Source organism: Anthonomus grandis, chromosome 4, assembly GCF_022605725.1.
Source record: "Anthonomus grandis grandis chromosome 4, icAntGran1.3, whole genome shotgun sequence".
In the NCBI taxonomy this organism is placed as follows: Eukaryota; Metazoa; Arthropoda; class Insecta; order Coleoptera; family Curculionidae; genus Anthonomus; species Anthonomus grandis.
In genome coordinates this window covers 3,528,693-3,547,107 of record NC_065549.1, presented here as the reverse complement: position 1 = coordinate 3,547,107, position 18,415 = coordinate 3,528,693, and the positions used below count along the sequence as shown (strand labels likewise).

Sequence of the window (18,415 nt, the reverse complement as noted above, 5' to 3'; positions counted from 1 at the left end):
CTCATTGTGTTTTATACAATTTTTCAATAGAAAAAATCAACAATTTTGCATACTATAATACACATGTTAATGTATGTCAGGTAGGTATAAATTTTCGATAATAAAATGAGTATTATATTATGCAGAGAATTCTTTAACACCTTATACAGGGTGTCCTATTTGCTATGTGTGACTATTGCTATTTGCGAAACTATAGGAGAGACGAGGGTGGTTAAATTCGAAAAAAGTTGCTACTTTTGATGTTTATCCTAAGCAACGGCTCTCAACTTCTTTTTTTTTAAATACTTATTTTAAAGGCATTTTTTTATTCCCTTAAAAATGATTTCATTCATATGTTTCCCAACCTTTCAACGTATTAATAATCGTGATCAGAAATTTTTCCTTAGTGCGGATCTGACTTTTTTAATTGCTAAAAACTTAAATGCTTTTAAATATTTATTCTTTTCCTCATGATTTAAAATTTAATTAGGCTTAATAAGGTTAAGCTTATTAAACTAGGGGTTTTTTGTGCTAAACCCGATGAACTCTAATCTAAATACGTTAAAAAATTTAGTTTTATACAGGGTGTCCCGTAATTAATTGGACATAGGTTAATGTAGGATACCTGACATGAAAATAAACCGTTTGAGCTCAATATCGCTTAGCAAAATGTTATTGGTTTTCGTTCTACAGGATGTTAAAACTAATTTTTTACCAAACATTTATTGAAATATTTTGGAATTTACTGGACACATTAACCTCAAATTTGGCGTACTCTTATTATTTGGGATGAGGAACACGAATATGATATCTATTTTCCCATTACCACTACATGGCGCCACATACAACAACATTCAGTGATTAAAATGGTCATAACTTTTTTGACCTACTTGTACGCACATTTGCGACTGAAAATAATAAAACAGCATTTAATTCTAGTCAAAAAAGGTATACTTCTTTGATCTCAAAAAAGTAGACCGTTTTCGAGATAAACGCATTTTTGTATTAGGTTGCGTATGAACAAATTATTATCGGAGTTTTACAAAGTAGGATGCCTAGGATGAACACATCATACCTGGACTTTGCCTAGGATGAACACATCATAACTACGCTGTCAAGGTGTATAGGAAGTATTAATAAGTAAGTCTTTATATTGGCTAAAGCTCGTGTTCTTATTGTGTTATTTTCGCTTAAAAATGCCGCGTCACAATGATTTTTCTAATGCTCAGATGGGGGATATGGTTTGTGTATATGCTCAAGAAAATTTTCGTAGTCGAAGAGCAGCGCAGCGTTATTTAGATGTGTATCCGGATAGAAGGCAGCCAAATCATGAAACATTTAAAGCGTTGTACGATAGATTAGGCGAAACGGGCTCATTTCGTTCAAAAAACGTAAATGCGGGAAGACCAAGGATAATTGGAGCAGATATGGAAGATGAAATGTTGGTTCGTGTTATCGAAAATCCTGAAACCAGCACAAGACGTATTGAGGCAGCCACTGGTGTAAGGAAATCTTCGGTGTCCAAAATTATACGCCAAGAAAAACTGTATCTGTATCATTTCACTCCAGTTCAAAATCTTCTTCCTCAAGACTTTCCTGCAAGACTCCAATTCAGTCAATTTTTAAGAGAGCGCCAATTGAATGATCCATTTTTTTGTAATAAAATTTTATTTACGGATGAAGCCACGTTCACAAGGAGAGGTGTTTTTAATTGGCGTAACAATCATATCTATTCGATGGAAAATCCTCATGCTTTCCAAGAACACCATTTTCAACATGAGTTTTCAATAAATATTTGGTGTGGTATCTTTGGGGATTGTATTGTGGGACCGTTTGAATTGTCAGCTAAGCTTAATGGAGAACGCTATTTAAATTTCTTGAGGAATGAACTACCCATTCTTCTAGAAGATGTGCCCCTAAATTTAAGACGTGACAATAGTTGGTATATGCACGATGGTGCACCGGCACATTATTCACTGCAAGTCAGAAATTACTTGGACGAAATTTATCCTCATAAATGGATTGGTAGAGGTAGTGAATATCCGTGGCCTGCGCGTAGTCCCGTCCTTAACCCCTTAGATTTTTATTTCTGGGGCTACTTGAAATCACTTGTGTATAAAAATAAAATAAATAACCGTCAGGAATTGTGGCAAAAGATTGTGGAAGGAGTCAATACCATTGATGTCATGTCATTAATTATCTTCGATATTAAGTATCGAACACTTGATTCCCACTTGTAAATCCTCATTTAAAGGTTTTTTGAGAATTACATAATAAAAATACGTTCATTTATTGGAATATTTTTTAGGTTTTGAAGCTGAACAATTGCAAATGCAACGGACCAAATGTTCTGAAGTAATAACAAATGTAATTGCACCTTATTTCCGTAATGAGCTTACAGAGGATGTTGGAAATCTACCTTATAGCATATTAATTGATGAGTCCAATGATATTTCTTTTACCAAATATTTTGGTATATCTATTATATATTTTAACGCAAAAACCAATAAAATTATTTCAACTGGCTTGGGACTAGGAGAATTGGATTCTGGTAATGTAGACGGGATTTTGCAATACCTTTTGAGTATGTTAAGAAATTATAATTTAAAAATTCAAAATTTACGTGGCCTAGGAACAGATAATGCAGCTGTAATGACTGGTGTAAACAATGGCGTTCATAAAAAGTTATTAGCCTATAATCCCAATATTATTTTAATTCGCTGTATATGCCATTCATTACAGCTTGCTGCACCACAAAAACTGCCACGAAATTTAGAATTTTTAATTCGTGAAATCTATGACTGGTTTTCAAAGTCCTTCATGAGACAATCATTATAATAATGAATTGTATAAAACAATTAATGACGGTCCTGAACCTCTTAAGATAGTGCAACTAGATGGTTGTCTATTGAGCCAGCTGTTAGTCGTATACATACTCAGTGGTTAGAGTTGAAAACTCACTTCCAAACAGCTATATTAAGTAACGCTAAATGTTATACTGCGGATTTGTTACATCAAATGTACTCTTTTAACTGAATAATTCAATATTCGCTTATTAAATTTTTTTGAAACATTGCATGAGAGTTTGCCAGATTGGTCTCTTCAAAAAGTTATCTTTTTCTGTAAAATGTACAGGGGAGCCAATAATTGACCCCCTTAAAATTTACATGGGATTTCCTGTTCCGCTCGGCGACGCACCACCCGGTATATGAGAGGTGTTATTCTAGGTAGCAACTTATTGGGATTGGTTAAAAGTAGGATCAAAAAATTTATTATACTTTAAAATTCCTATTGACGGTTTGGTAAATATTAGAAATTAACATGTCCACTTATATGGTCCTTTAATTTTAATCTTGATCTGTCTTGCTTTGGTGCAGTACGGTAAAGACAGTTTTTCAAAGAATTACAAAATACCGTAGGTATCCGTAATAAAAATAGGGTTTTATTTTTCTTTTTTTTTACTGTGCGATAGATTCATAGTTTGTTTGTTTTGTTTTGCAATTTAGGTACTAGCTCCTGAGAGCTTGGGGCATTATGTATTTATTGCCGAACCAATGTTTATTAAATTTACATGTATTTCTTTGGTTATATTACATTTGAAAATAAACATTACTATTATTGTTATATGTTTTTGGATAAGATTGAAAATCTTCCAAAAATTACAACAGTTCATTTTAAATTTTGCAATATGTATATTTAATAATCTTCTGAGGGTACATTTTTTCTCAGCCTATTCTAGAAATATGCCTTTTATAAATATTTTTTAGCACTTCCCTAACGTACAAAAGGGTATTCTTAATACATTTTAATAATTGATTTAGTCGACCCTAAATTACCTTCAATATCAGTGACATGATGGGACTGTAACAACGTATTAATGGCCAAACTGTCAATGTCAAGTTCGACGCAAACCGAAGAGTACCAGCCGGGATTGTTGCATACCTCACTGGAACCCTCTTGGCTATCCGCTAGTAGCCTAACACAAAAAATCATAAATAAATACAACAAGAAAACAATAAATAAAAATATAAATACCGATTATCGGTTTCCTCGCTACCGCCCAAATCCGGTTTGTCCAATGGGGAGCACCAAAGCACGTGGTTCGCCCTAATTAAATTCCTGGCGTAAAACAAGTCGGCCCCAAAGAGGGCGGTGTCCTCCGGTAAGTTGCCCACCGGGATGTGGAAGTAGCGACTCTGTTCCGTCATCACGTCCAGGGCCGACTCGCTGTTCAAATAATGACGGACGAGGGCTTTGGCGCCGATTTTTTGCCAATCGAGGACGTTGTACAGTTCGTCGTCGTCCTTAAATAAACCCAGTAAAATTTGTTACGTTTAAAAATATTTTAAGTTTTATTAAATAAATATTATGTATTATTATAAAAGTTATAAAGCTTATAAAGTTTAACGTCCTTAGTGTAAAGTGGAAATAAGGTGACGCAGGTTTAGTTCCATCACAATTACCATCGAATTTGAACAGGGACGGATCCCCCCCGAAATATCGGTCTCACGAAAAATTTTTCACTTCAAATTTTGATTTGAAATTCACAAAGCATTTTCTGCAAAATCATGTTTAAAAACTGCATGAGTACAAATTCGTCCGGGGATCACGCATTGGTGTCTTTACCTCCCTTATAATAACGATAATATTTATATGTCCATGCGATATACCTATTATTATACAGATATACATAATATTAAATTATTAAACAGCTGCTGCTGTTAGAGTTAAAACATTAAACGCGTGAAATCTTGAGCCAGAGGGGTATGACAATCTTAAGCCTGTTGAAATTCAATTGGTTTTTATTTGCGTTTAATTTATTTATTTGCATACGCTGCCATATGACGGGTAAACACTTAGGTAAACTCCAGATTATAAATATAATTAAAATTAATGAAATATTCCACTCACCCGAACAAATATTTGGGTGTGAGGAAAGTCCCCGAACGTCCCGATATTCCTTTGGAACACTTGTAAATCCATGGTGCTCTGCACGGCCAGCAAAGTGGGTCCCTTTTTCTCGTCCTTATACGTTTGCAACGTTTTATTTAATATTTTGTACACCTGATTCAGATCCGTTTCCACTTTTATCTCGAATTGAATTTCCGCGGGAGGTAAAAGCTCTTCGCTAATTTTCTCCAGCCTAAAAAAGAGTGTCGGATAGTATAGAAATAATTTCTCAATTCCGATATCTTACTTTAATAATCTCTCTGCTCCGTACAGTTTTTCCATGTTGGGCATCAAATTAGTCCTTACGGTATCCACGACTATTACTAAACACTTTTTCGCTGGAGTAAGAAACAGTCCGAACATATGTTGAGGTTTTGTGGCATGCCTTAAATATACAAAGGGTGTAGTACTTTTTTAATAACTGTAAAATAGGTAATGATAGATATTTTTCAGAGTTTAATCCTTTGGACTTTAGTTAAATTAATCCTTTGGTAGACGATTTTGTGAGGCATATCACAGATCGATTTAAAGGAAAAATGTGAGGAAAATATATCTGTATATCTTATACCTGTGATGGTAAAAAAATAAATGTTTCAGAGCCCCTTTGGACAAATAGGGCTGCCTAGTAAGGGGCACGGGATCGAGATCATCCAGATCCAAGCTGTCCAAACTGCTGACGCTCCTTGAAAGTTTCACCACGCAACTGCTGGATACCAGCGAGCGGAATATTAGGGGCGTTTTGGTTTCGTAGACGCCCTCAACTGACGGGTCCGAAAGAGCCGTTTGGAATTCTCTAAAAATTTATTTTTTGTTTTGATTTAAGAATACCATCTAAGCGACTTATTTTTTTATAAATATTTAAAAAAAATATATACTGCATTTACCACACGATTTATGTATGTTTATTACTTTAACCCTATAATAATAATAATAATGTGTTTATTTTGTAAATCATATAAAACAAACCGATACATAAATATATAATATTAATTTTGTCATTGATTTACAAAAGGGAGCCAAAAAAAATTGTACAATTGAAAAATATTATATACAGTAATGTATGGATAGTCCGAACCCCGTATAATCCGAACGCCCCAATTGCGTAAAATTGATTCCATAATCTAAACACCGTAAATTCCGTGATCCGAACTGTCGGTAAGTACGCGAGCGTGGGCGTCTAGTGCGAAAAGATGATGCAACGTTTAATTTATGTGACTTTGATCTTGAAAGTTTGTTCTTGCAACAAGACGTTGCGTGGTTTTATAGTGGTTTTGACGTGTTTTATGGAAAGAGTAGAATTATGTAGTTGTGTTGTGAGTTGCACGCTGCATATACAGTGCATTTTTTTTATCTCGGGTCATAGGGTTTTACGTGTAATACTTTCAACCCCATGTCACATGAACCTGTTCTATTTAATCGATAGGATTGAAACTTGGAACAAGTGAAGTTTAAGTTAACAGACTTTAAAAAATCCCATTATTTTGCAAAAAAAATTGCGAGAATCTATTTAAAAAAAACGTTTTTCTGATGAAAAAGTTTGCTTTTTCTACACCTCGTAACCTTTATTACCTTTACACTTCAAAGCAGGTAGACAAATATCTGACAGTGACACAAAATAATTTCCTCAAAATCTCAAAAATTAAATTTTTTTGCCAAATAATGGGATTTTTTAAAGTCTGTTAACATGGGGTTGAAAATATTACACGTAAAACCCTATGACCCGAGATAAAAAAAATGCGCTGTATGTATATGTATCGCATATTTCATTTAAACCATCGTTTCTAAACGTAAGCATGTCACATTAAGTCTTAAACAAAAGGCTGAAATTTTACGTCTGCTGGATTCCGAATGTTCATTCACGTCCTTGGCGACACGTTTTAATGTCGGGAAGTTAACAATATCCGATATCAAGAAAAAAAAAAGACTTTATTATCGTCATATTAGTAGTAATTAGTCGTTACGTGTCGCGTACTGTAAAAAGGGCCGGGAACAAGAAAAACGATGCGCAAAGCGGAATTTTCTGTTATTGAAGATGCAGTGTATACATAATTTTTGCAACAGAGAGCACGACATACACCAATTTCCGAAGCATTCATACTTCAAAAGGCTCGCCAATTTTTCACAGAAATGAATAATGACGAAGGAGTCAACTTCGAAGCTAGCAGAAGATGGTTTCAAGGCTTCTAACACAGATTTGCGATCCGCTCGTTGAAAGTTACCGGGGAAAAGCTGTCGAGTGACGAAAATGCTGTGGAACCCTTTCGTATAGAACTCAAACAAAAAATTGAGCAACTCGGTCTTTCTTCAGAGCAAATCTATAATGCGGTCGAATCGATGACGATTATACGATACACAACGATTATACTGGCATTGCCTTCCTGAAAAGACATAAGTACACGCAGACGAAAAGGGTGCCCCGGGTCGGAAATCAGTAAAGACCGAATTACATTTATGCCTTGTGCAAATGCGGGTGGCCCTGAAGGGCTCGTAAAGAGAATGCCCTTTCAATACTGGAAATGCTTAAGCTCACAGACCAGGCCAAGAACTAGCCAGTTATCGTGGTAATATTTGTCATGTTACCATTAAGTCATGGTTCTTCCATCTAACTGCACTGCCCTGGTTCAGCCGATGGATCAGAATGTGATCCAAAATATAAGTCACATATCGAAAAAGGCTGCTGCAAGAGGTACTTGTACAAGATGATGAAAACATTGCGCAATGTTTAAAGAATGTGTCGCTAAAGGATGCTGTGTTTGCATTAGCCGAATCTTGGAAGCAAGTGCCTGAAAAACTGGTGAGAAAATCGTGGTGTCAACTTCTTTCCGCCACCAAGGACATGGATGAATGGGATGAAGAAGATTTGATACCCCTGCATGCTTTATGAGGAGAAATATGTGATTCTATTTTGTCAATGAAAGACCTGATCTAATGGAGTTAGTGAACAAAGTGAATTGTGCTGATAATTGAAATGTTAGAGCTAGAAATAAGTTAACCATGCCGGTCCATAGGAGTGCTATGTTTCAGCGATCGTTTTCTTACAATGCTGTTCAGTGCTACAATAAAATACCTGCAGAATTTGTTGACCTTCGTGCAGATAAATTTAGGAGGAAATATAAAATTGTTCTTATGAATATTCAAAACAATTTTTGGAAGAAGAAAACTTTTTTTGTGTTATAATATAATTGGGAATATTTCTTTACATATAACATGTTGTTATAATGTTACTTCAAATACACCCTGATCTGGTTCAGTGGAGTAGCTATATAAAGCTAGACTGCGCCAGGTTCAGGTACTTTGTTTTTTTTTGTATCAAGTTTGTAATGAATTTGAATAATAAAAGACATTTATTATTATTATTATTATATTATTATAATCTGATAGGTAAAACAGAAGTTGAAAAATGGGCAAGAGGTGATGACGAAGAAAATTTGGATATAGAGATCTTAGAAGATGATGAGATCATTGGTCATTAGCAATGATCCTCCTAAACTCCTGCGACATTTCGCAGGAGAAAATTAGAAACCTGATAACGAGGATGGACCTATACAGAAAATGTCCAGCAAAGAACCGGTGATCTCATTTGATAAGCGTCCACGTTGGGCGGAAGAAAATAATTGCCACTGCATGAAGTGATCCATCTAAGAAGAATTCGACAGAAGGCTGTCGATCTAAGCATCAAAAAACCTGTTCAAAGAATTCTGGACAATTTTATCTAAAGAAAATATTAAGAGGCAATGAAGTATGTCCATATTATGTATGCAGTTTACTGTTTTTTTTAAAAATCGTAATTATTTTTCTTGCTAGATAAATTTTTACTGAATCTGTTGTTTGATTTCCTGCTAAGTTTATTTTTATTTTGAAATATGCATTTATGTATGCACATAAATAAAGGTTTTTAAATCCATTATATACAAATATGTTTTATGGTGACAGTGTATTTATATGGTGAAGAAAATGATCTATAAACCGAACGTGTCGGATTATAGAAATCATTTATTATGAATCCTATAATCCAAAAGTTTTGGTAAACCAAACGGGGTCTGCCAACTTTCTGTTCGGATTATCCATATATTACTGTACTACCACTGTTGCCCGCAGAAAACTAAGTAAAACGTACAAAAAGAAATACATACAGTGGTGGCCAAAAAAATAAGAGTGCATGGTTTTGTTTGAATATTCCTAATAATATATTGTGCTACATAGAGAAAAAAACAATAACGATTTCATATTTGTACAACATATGCCATCGGTGATAAAAAAATAAATATACGTTATTCTTTGCCATTTTAATTTGTAATTATAAATAAATAATTTATTTCTTACACGTTTTATGGTGGACAAAAAAAATAAGTATTTTTCAACAATGTACCGCAAAACCAACGGCAGCATTAGATAAGCGAGTCAGTACTTGGTAGAATAAAATTTATTCTTGAGGACGGCTGCGCATCTTTGTGGCATCCAATCGATCAACTTTTGGCATGTCTCAACTTCTTTCCATAAATCTTGCTTATTTGTTGTTTTTTTTACAAGCTACTCGGTTTTTCACCTCCTTCCAAAGGTTTTTTATAGGGTTAAGGTCAGGCGATTGTGATGGCCATTCCAGAACCGAAACCCTATTTTGTGTAAAACAAACCGTGCCGTATGTTTAGGGTCGTTATCTTGTTGATACACCCACTTTATAGTCATGTTTTCTTCGGCATTGGTCTCTTTAATCCAAAATATGGGACCTACTCTATTGTAGGAAAAACAGCCCCACAGTTTGATATTTCCACCTCCGTGTTTAACTGTGCCTATTGTGTTTCTAGGATTATATTCTTCATTCTTCCCCCTTCTAACGAATAATCTTCCATCTGATTTGAACAAGTTGATCTTCATCTCATCACTAAAAAAATGTTGCACCAATTTCTTTGCAAATGTTCATTAAAATTATTCTTAATAAATGCCAGTCTTTGTTTTATATTCTTTTTGCTTAGAAATGGGACTTTTCTGGCCACTCGACCATATAATTTTTGGGCTTGCAAACGTCTTCTTATCGCCCTGACGCTAATACTTAAGTTTCGTTTTATAGAGGTAGATGTGGAAAAAAGTTGTTTACTGACTTCGCGTACAATAAGCTTATCAGTCTTCCATGTAGTTTTTCTTGGACGGCCTCGATTTTCAGCAACATTTTCCGTTTTATTTTGTGTTTTTAAAACTCTTGAGATTTCACAAGGTGATCTTTTAAGCACATTTGTAATAAATGCATAGGATTTATTTTGACTCCTTGATTGCAAAATTAGACGCCTTTTTACGGGGCTACAATGCTTTGCGCGACTTATATTTACCAACGTGATCCAACGTTCTTGTTGAAACTGCTTTGTATTTATGGAAAAGATCACAAAGAAATCTTTTATTTGAACAATCAGAGACCAAACAGTTACAATAAAGAAATACTCTTATTTTTAAACAATAATGAAAAACTTGCTTTTAAAAGATAAGGCATTCTTGGTTTATTTATAAATTTTTTCAAGTAAACAGATTAAATGCCGGAAGAAAATACGTAGTATTTTATTTACAAATTCCAACATATAGGGAAGCTAATTCAGTTTGATTTGAAACTTGATATGCACTCTTACTTTTTTGGCCACAACTGTATATACAAACATATTATAAACCTTGATCAAAGCATCACATAAGACGTAACCAAACACCATGCTACTAAAGCAGTCATTTTACCTATTTTTTAAAAGAGCCCTCCGATAAAGCTTTTAGATCTGCAGGAATGTCATTATAAAGCTGATAAAAGTTATAAGAGAAAGATCTCTGAAAAAAACTGGTCTTGTGAGGTGGTGGGGTAATTAACCCTTTAAATCTTAAATTTAAGTTATGAACGTCTGTTCGGTATTTCATCTTCTTTAGCAAGTAAGGAGGATACTTATTAATTATAATTTTTCGAAATAAAACCAAAGAATATAATTTGCGTCTCTACGCCATATTTAACCAGTTACAGTTTTTTAGTTTATGAGACACCGGCTCCTACCTTAAACAAGATTTTCGTACCCGTTGAATCTTGTGTATTTCAATGAAATCTAGTCAAGGTGAGTAAACCACATCACGAAAGTTAAAATGGCTCAAAACTAAAGTGTCAGTCAGCTTAATTTTTAAAGATTGCGATAGTGAATGCCTGTGAGGATAAAGTAACTTTAGCGCGGTATATGCCTTTTGTAGACAGGTTTTAATATGGAATTTAAAGCGCAACTCGACATCCAAATACAACCCTAAACTTTTTGAAACTTTCTCACAAGATAAAGAATCATTACCAAATCACTTATGGTGATAAAAGATTCAACACACTCCTTGTTTCTACCAAAAATCATTTGACTTAGATGGGTTAATAAGAAGATTATCACGATTTGAAAATGATAACAATGTATTTAGATCCTCGTTTACGACTTTCTCTGCATTAATATATTCAGATGGAAGAAAAGAAAAATAAAGTTGTGTATCATCGGCATATTGGTGTTACCTTGCAGAATTTTAGGCAATTAGTGAGGTTATTAGTATAAATATTAAAGAGTAAAGGGCCCAAAATTGAGCCGTGTGGAACACCAGTATTGTCATGTTATGTAACTTTAACAACAGTATGTTGTATATCCTGGCGTTGCCCAGGGCACAGGGCATTTTGTTAAAAAAATCAAGCTTTTAAAATTTTTTAATGTATTGATGAACTTTAGGAATTTTCCTTACCCAGCATTATCTTGGTACATGGTCTCAGGAACCGTGTACTGGTACAAAAAATAAACCGGTTTAGACCTTGGTAAAGTTTTATTGCATTTCCGAAAAAGCGCTCCTTCTTCCACCACCTTTTCCTTCTTCAAATTAGCATAATACATACGCGGCACGTTCAACTTCACCGAATGCAACTCCGCGTCAATCTGAAAACCATTTTTATTAAAAAAACCCATTAATAAGGTAAGAAAATCGGATCGTACCAGAGCCCATAGTTTAAAGACCCCCGGGGTTCCCGTAGAAGAGATCTGGATAATTTGCCAAGGGGTGGTCAGTAAAGTTTTCTGGGTTTTTTGCAGGAAAGTGCCCATAGTGCCGGGAGCGGACGACCTCAGTACAGCCAAACTGCCCCTGTTCGTCTTTTTCTTTTTGCTGGAGTTGCCCATGTTCTTTTGTAGGGCCTGGAAGAGCCATTTGCGCTTTTGGAACCTTATCCAAGCCACATGGCTCTCCTGGAAAACGATCATTTGAACCCTTAGTTGAGACCGGACAATTAATTTCAAATAAGCATAAAGAATTCGCTTGCGTGAATAGAAATCGGCTCATTGTAAACGTTTTTTTATTATTCAGCAGATAAAAAAAAGAAATATGCTGTTTGAAAGTCGATTTAACATGCTTTAATTTATTAATAGCTATTTCGGCTTCCTAAATGTTTAATTTGGTGAAATTATTGCAGATTAAGCTTTTATAAAATAAATAACGTTGAGGGGAAATTCGGATGGAATTTTGAGACTTTAAATAAGCTATGGGAATAAAGGGATCTTATTCGGGTATAATTTGGCAAATTAAAGGAGAAAAACACTATTTCCAGGCGATCCAAACACTATTAAGAAAATGAAACGATGATATAGAAAAAGGTGGAAAAGTCGAGTTCTCATTAATATATCCCTATCTCAGTCTGAAGATTAGAAGGTCATGAGAATAAAGTGATATTTTTCGGGTATAATTTAACAAATTTAAAGAGAAAAGACATTTAGATTGCTAATGATGTGTGCCAAAGTACAAATTTTTATATAAACGCATTAAAAAGGTAGGAAGAAGGAGGAAGAATTAAGAGCCGCACTATAAAAACATATGTTACACAATTGTTGGAGGAGAAATTTTTTGGTGAAGAACAAAGGTAGAATCGGGATTAGGATTTACTCCAATAGCTTAAGGTTAATTAAATAGTTTTAATAAAAACAGAAAAAGCAATGGAAATAACTTTTCTCTGAAACATTAACGCACACCTAGACGTTAGGATTAACAGTTTCGTTACAAACACCACATAAACACGTTTCACTTGTTTACCGGTTTAAATTTATGCTCACATTAAAGCATATTAAACTGCCTTTAAAACAACGTATTTCTTTTTTTGATCTAGTAATTAATTTAAACAGAAAAACATAGTTAAAGTCAACCGTTTACAGAAGCTTAAAAACAATGTGTTTCATAAGAGTATAATTTTTCCTCTACACTGAGATCTATTTACTGCTCATATCAATCTTACGTGAGTGTTTCCAAATGGCGGAGGATTGCCTAAGACCTCCCTCCAAGTCTTGTCGAGTTCCTCCTCGCCAAATTCACTCTCTTGACCGCGTTTTCGCTTAGTTACGGTGGCCAGTGGCCGTTTGAATTCGGGAGATGATCGTTTGCTCGTCCCGATATCCTCCATGTCATCGATAACAGGATTCGGGGTTTTCGAGGTGGACGCGACCGGTTTCGGACCCCTGCTAAACATGTCCGTGATTCTTTTTTGTTTTAGGACGTCGTTCTTTTCCAGGACTTTTTTGTGAAGCCAATCTGGGTGACGTACTCTCGGAACTGGATTTGGTACCTGTTAACGTCAAAGAGTGGCGGTTTATGGATCATTGTTAGAAAATATCGGTTCTCAAGAAACATGAAAGTTATTGTTCATTAAAACGTTATTTAAAATTGATTAATGTGTGTTAGTGAGTGCAGTATTGGATTGTTTGATGAGGTTTGATGATTTATTGAAAAATTGGCATGCCGGTGTAAAAAATACTGTAATCTATATATATGATTTAATTATAAGACTTAATTAACTAAAAAACTAAGAATATTCTTAAGACGAGGAAGTCTTAAATCTCTCTTTAAAAAAAAAACCGTGAATTTATATAAAATTTCATTTACTATATTAATGAAAAAATACCCCAACCAAAAACTGTTTTAATTACCCGTTTCCTAAACCGAGAATCACGTTTCTACCCTCAAATTCATCCTCAAAAATTACCTAATATGAAAGTAAAAAACTCATGAAAATATTGTAAACGGTTCTTAAATTATGCCCAATCGAAGTTCACTGATCGATAAAAGTCTCGTTGTGCAATGTGTGCTTCAAAACTTCCAAAGTTGGTGGCTCTTGGACCTTGTTTGACATAATTGCCACTAACTCGGTAAGTTTTTAAGGTACAAAAAACGTTTGTATATGAAATTGTTCTATAAGAAATGCATTTTCTTTGACTAAGATTATTTTTTAAATATCAAACTTATTTTATGAAAATATTCACGCTAAGAAAAAAATAAGGAAAAAAATTCCTCAATCAAAACTACCTGCTCTAACTACCATACTCCTTAACCGAGAATCACGTTTCTCAAATTCATCCTCAAAAATTCCTTAATATTAAAGTAAAATAATCATGAAAATATTTTAAGTGACTCCCAAGATATATCCAAGAATCCATATGGCGAACCTGTGTTTGTCCTTTCAAAGAAAGAGTATTCATTTGGACCTACCCACGGAAAACTTAAAAATGTAATAGTATATAGGTGTCCCATGAAAAGTAATCAAGTTACTAATCATTCCTTAATTAAAATCTATGCTAAATGCCCTATTTATTAAAACATTTTTGGAATCTACGTTAAATAATTTGAGGATTTTGTCACAAGCCATAGTTCGATTAAAAGTTCAGAGGTCAAATTTTTTCACATTTGACACCCCATCACAGCCTCTATACTTCTATCGAGTGGCTACAATGACCAAGACTCAACAATTTTGGATTTCGAACCTCTAAAATGAAAATGTTGATCTAACTATTTATATCTCAAAAACCATAAGCAAAGTATCTCAGGTATACGTGACTCCTTATATATTTTAGAATTTCAAGTCGAATTAAAAAAATGCAATAGTTACTAATGCATTTCTAGAATCTACGCGAAATTTGAGAGCACACAATCCGTAGTACGGTCAAGGGAGTTTTACAGATAATACAAACTGTGATCAATGTCAATTGTCAACATTTGACAGATCGTCGTTGATTTTACATTTGTACCGACTCTCTACAGTAACCAAAACTTTACAGTTAACAGTTTACCCCTTGCATAGCGGCCGGTATGGTGATGATTTTCTGAATGGTGCCCCCCAATCGTTCGATATAGTAACTCCAGTCCAAAATGTCCCTGATATTCACTTCGTTTAACGAGGGATCCTTCAACCATTTCCTTAAATAGTTTATCTGGATCGCTTTCTCCGCTTGGAAGATCGCCAACGGAATTGCCCTAGAAAGAAAAAAGAAAAAAAGTAAAATCAGATGACGTACAATCGCTTTATTTGTACAAATGCATTTTTGAAAAGGCTCCGCTTACGATGATAAACCTATCATTTCCAAATCATGTTAGCAATACAGTGAGTGCCAAAAGTCCGGAATAAATTCATTTAAAATTCAGGGGTATGTTCAAAAAAAAAAAAACGCTCGGACACGTCGATTTTTATTTTTAACTGCGGGTTTTCTTACTATAATTTTATGTAAACAGGGTGGTCCAAAAATAAGTTCCGAACATCAACTTCAATTTTTGAAATGGAAATACCTATTTTTTATTCTGCATTCTTAAAGAACAGAAAATTCTAGACATATTTCATGTACAATCTTCTATACCTATCTTCATTTGTTTTTGAGTTATTGACAGTTGAAGATCGGCATTTTTGCACTTTTGACATGTTATAAAATCCAAACGGGTAGACATAGACAAATGCGGTTTGCACTTTTAATCGAAGCTTTTTTAAAACCATCTGTTGACACTAGCTAGTAAGTGTCAACAGGTACTGAGAAATTTACGGTTGAATTTCTGAAAAAACATTCAAAATATTAATGTATTTAATCAAAAGTATTATATAAACGTTGAACAAAAACAAACTATTCTAATCTAGACCGAATTAAATGTTCAAATTGAGCCCCATTAACTTCTTGACAGTAAGCGAGTCTTGATTCGAATTCTCTCAGAACGTTGCGTATCATTTCTTGAGGTATTCGTTGAATCTCATTTCTTATATTATTTCTCAATTCTTCTAAATTGTTGGGTTTATTTACATACACTCTATGCTTTAAATAATCCCACAAAAAGAAGTCCAAAGGGGTCAAGTCGGGGGACCTAGCAAGCCACTCCAATGACCAATGACCCCTTCGCCCAATCCATCGACCCGGAAATACCTCACTTAAATATTGGCGCACGGCTCTGCTGAAGTGTGGCGGCGCGCCATCTTGCTGGAACCAAATTAAAGCCTCCGGAATATTGGGATTATTTGCATTTGGAAACATCAAACATAAAGCGGGAATCGGTTCGTTCCTTAAGAATTCCAAATAACGTTGACCTGTTAAGGTACTTTCGAAGAAAACTGGACCTATGACTCTGTCATTGATAATGCCGGCCCAAACATTCACAGATTGAGAATATTGGGTATGAGCTTCAATCACCCAATTTGGATTGGAGGAAAACCAGTAACGGCAGTTCTGTCTGTTCACTGTACCATTGAGGCAGAAGGTCGACTCGTCAGAAAAAATTATTCTACGAGTAAAAAGACGGTCGTTATGGCAGACATTCATTATAGTTTCGCATAACTCTAATCGACGATCTGTATCATCTTCGTTAAGTTCGTGGATTAATTTTAATTTATAGGGATGATATTTTGCCTTTTTCAAAATCCTTCTTAACGATGTTTTTCCAACATCGTTATCTAGTACTGCCTGTCTAGTCGGTGTATGAGGATTTTCTTCAATGGACAAAACAACATTTAACTTCTTTTCCTCGGAAATTGAGGGACGACCCGATCTGGGTGACCTAATTCCCTAAATTTTCTTTCTAGTTTGCTAACGGTAGACTGAGATATTGTCTTATCAGGATACTGGGTATTAAACATTTCACAAACCCGATGTTGGGTCCTAATGCGATCACCACATCCTATCATAATTAGTATTTCTATTCTCTCAGTTTCACTTAACTTATTCATCTTTTCAGGCAATATTAAATTTTACAATAAACAAGGATAAGACTGCTTGATACCTGTCACTTCAAAAAATGATCATTGCAACAATGAATGAAAAAAAACAACAAATAAGGTTACCTTAGTAAGGGTGTTAAATAGTAGCACGAATTATTGTATGTTCAGAAATTCAACTGTAAATTTCTCAGTACCTGTTGACACTAACTAGCTAGTATCAACAGATGGTTTTAAAAAAGCTTCGATAAAAAGTGCAAATCGCATTTGTCAAAAGTGCAAATATGCCGATCTTCAAGTGTCAATAACTCAAAAACAAATGAAGATAGGTATAGGACATTGTACATAAAATATGTCTAGAATTTTCTGTTCTTTAAGAATACAGAATAAAAAATAGGTATTTCCATTTCAAAAATTGAAGTTGATGTTCGTAACTTATTTTTGGACCACCCTGTTTACATAAAATTATAATAAGAAAACCCGCAGTTAAAAATAAAAATCGACGTGTCCGAGCGTTTTTTTTTTTGAACATACACCTGAATTTCAAATGAATTTATTCCGGACTTTTGGCTCTCACTGTATATCTTGTACTCAGAAATCATTAAAACATTTTCACCCTTTAAAAAAGATCAAAGCCGTTCTAAAGACCGACCCTTAAACTACAATAAACCAGTTTTTTTTGTTCGAGAGACGCAGTCGAAAGCCTGGCTGAGGTCACACAACTCTTTAACGTCGACTATCTCCTGCGTCAACCAAAAGTTAATTAATTCATCATAAAAAAAATATATTTCCGAGTTTGTGATACTCTTTCTGGAGAAAAACTATTATTCTATGAACAAAACAGATAGATAGATAAACTATTCATCTATTGAGTCTGTAGCCGGTAGAAGAATGTTAAAAAGGCAATAGGTAAGTTCAACCGAGTTGCCAATTTGAGCTTGAGCTATATTATGCATACTTTTTACTTTATTCTATTTGAATCTTAAAAGAAGAAACATAGGACTGACAACAGTGCATTTTTAAACGTTTAACTTTTATGAGTATATCGCGGGAGTTGTAAAATTTTAAATAGGTTAAAAGGAAAAAATTACTCTCATTGGCGTTCCACTGGAAATTACCCATAAATTATGGTATTTGTATATGCAAGTAATATATAAGTTGGATTATCGAAGAAAGGGTAAGTAACGATAAGTAACACCGATATTTTTACAAATATTCGTTATTGTCTGTCGTAAATCCAATACTGAAGCACGTTCAGTTTCGTACACCTTTTGCTTCAAATAGCTTCATAAAAAAAATCTAAAAGGTATGAAATCTGGCGAGCGAGCTGGCCAATTCCACAGGTCCTCGACGGCTAAATGAAAAGCCTGTCAAGAAATTTTATAGATTTTTTTTCATCGTATCTTAAAAATCGCTCTCATTGCGTTGCAGTTTATAAAAATAATAATATTGAAAATAAAAATAAACTTTACGTAATGAAATTAAGTTATTTACCTCAGGGCGTAC

General features: G+C 34.4%; 1 protein-coding gene across 1 annotated transcript in view; it reads right to left on the bottom strand.

The window, feature by feature from the left end:
• Positions 1-18,415, bottom strand: part of LOC126735779 (DNA polymerase epsilon catalytic subunit 1) — a 55,128-nt gene that overhangs the window by 11,283 nt on the left and 25,430 nt on the right. The window contains exons 16-24 of the mRNA XM_050439883.1: positions 15,012-15,195; positions 13,187-13,513; positions 11,901-12,149; positions 11,656-11,843; positions 5,498-5,722; positions 5,177-5,314; positions 4,891-5,122; positions 4,015-4,283; positions 3,816-3,955 (exon numbers count right to left, since the gene is read on the bottom strand). Of these exons, the coding sequence (XP_050295840.1) occupies positions 3,816-3,955; positions 4,015-4,283; positions 4,891-5,122; positions 5,177-5,314; positions 5,498-5,722; positions 11,656-11,843; positions 11,901-12,149; positions 13,187-13,513; positions 15,012-15,195 (1,952 nt within the window). The remainder of the gene's footprint in view (positions 1-3,815; positions 3,956-4,014; positions 4,284-4,890; positions 5,123-5,176; positions 5,315-5,497; positions 5,723-11,655; positions 11,844-11,900; positions 12,150-13,186; positions 13,514-15,011; positions 15,196-18,415) is intronic.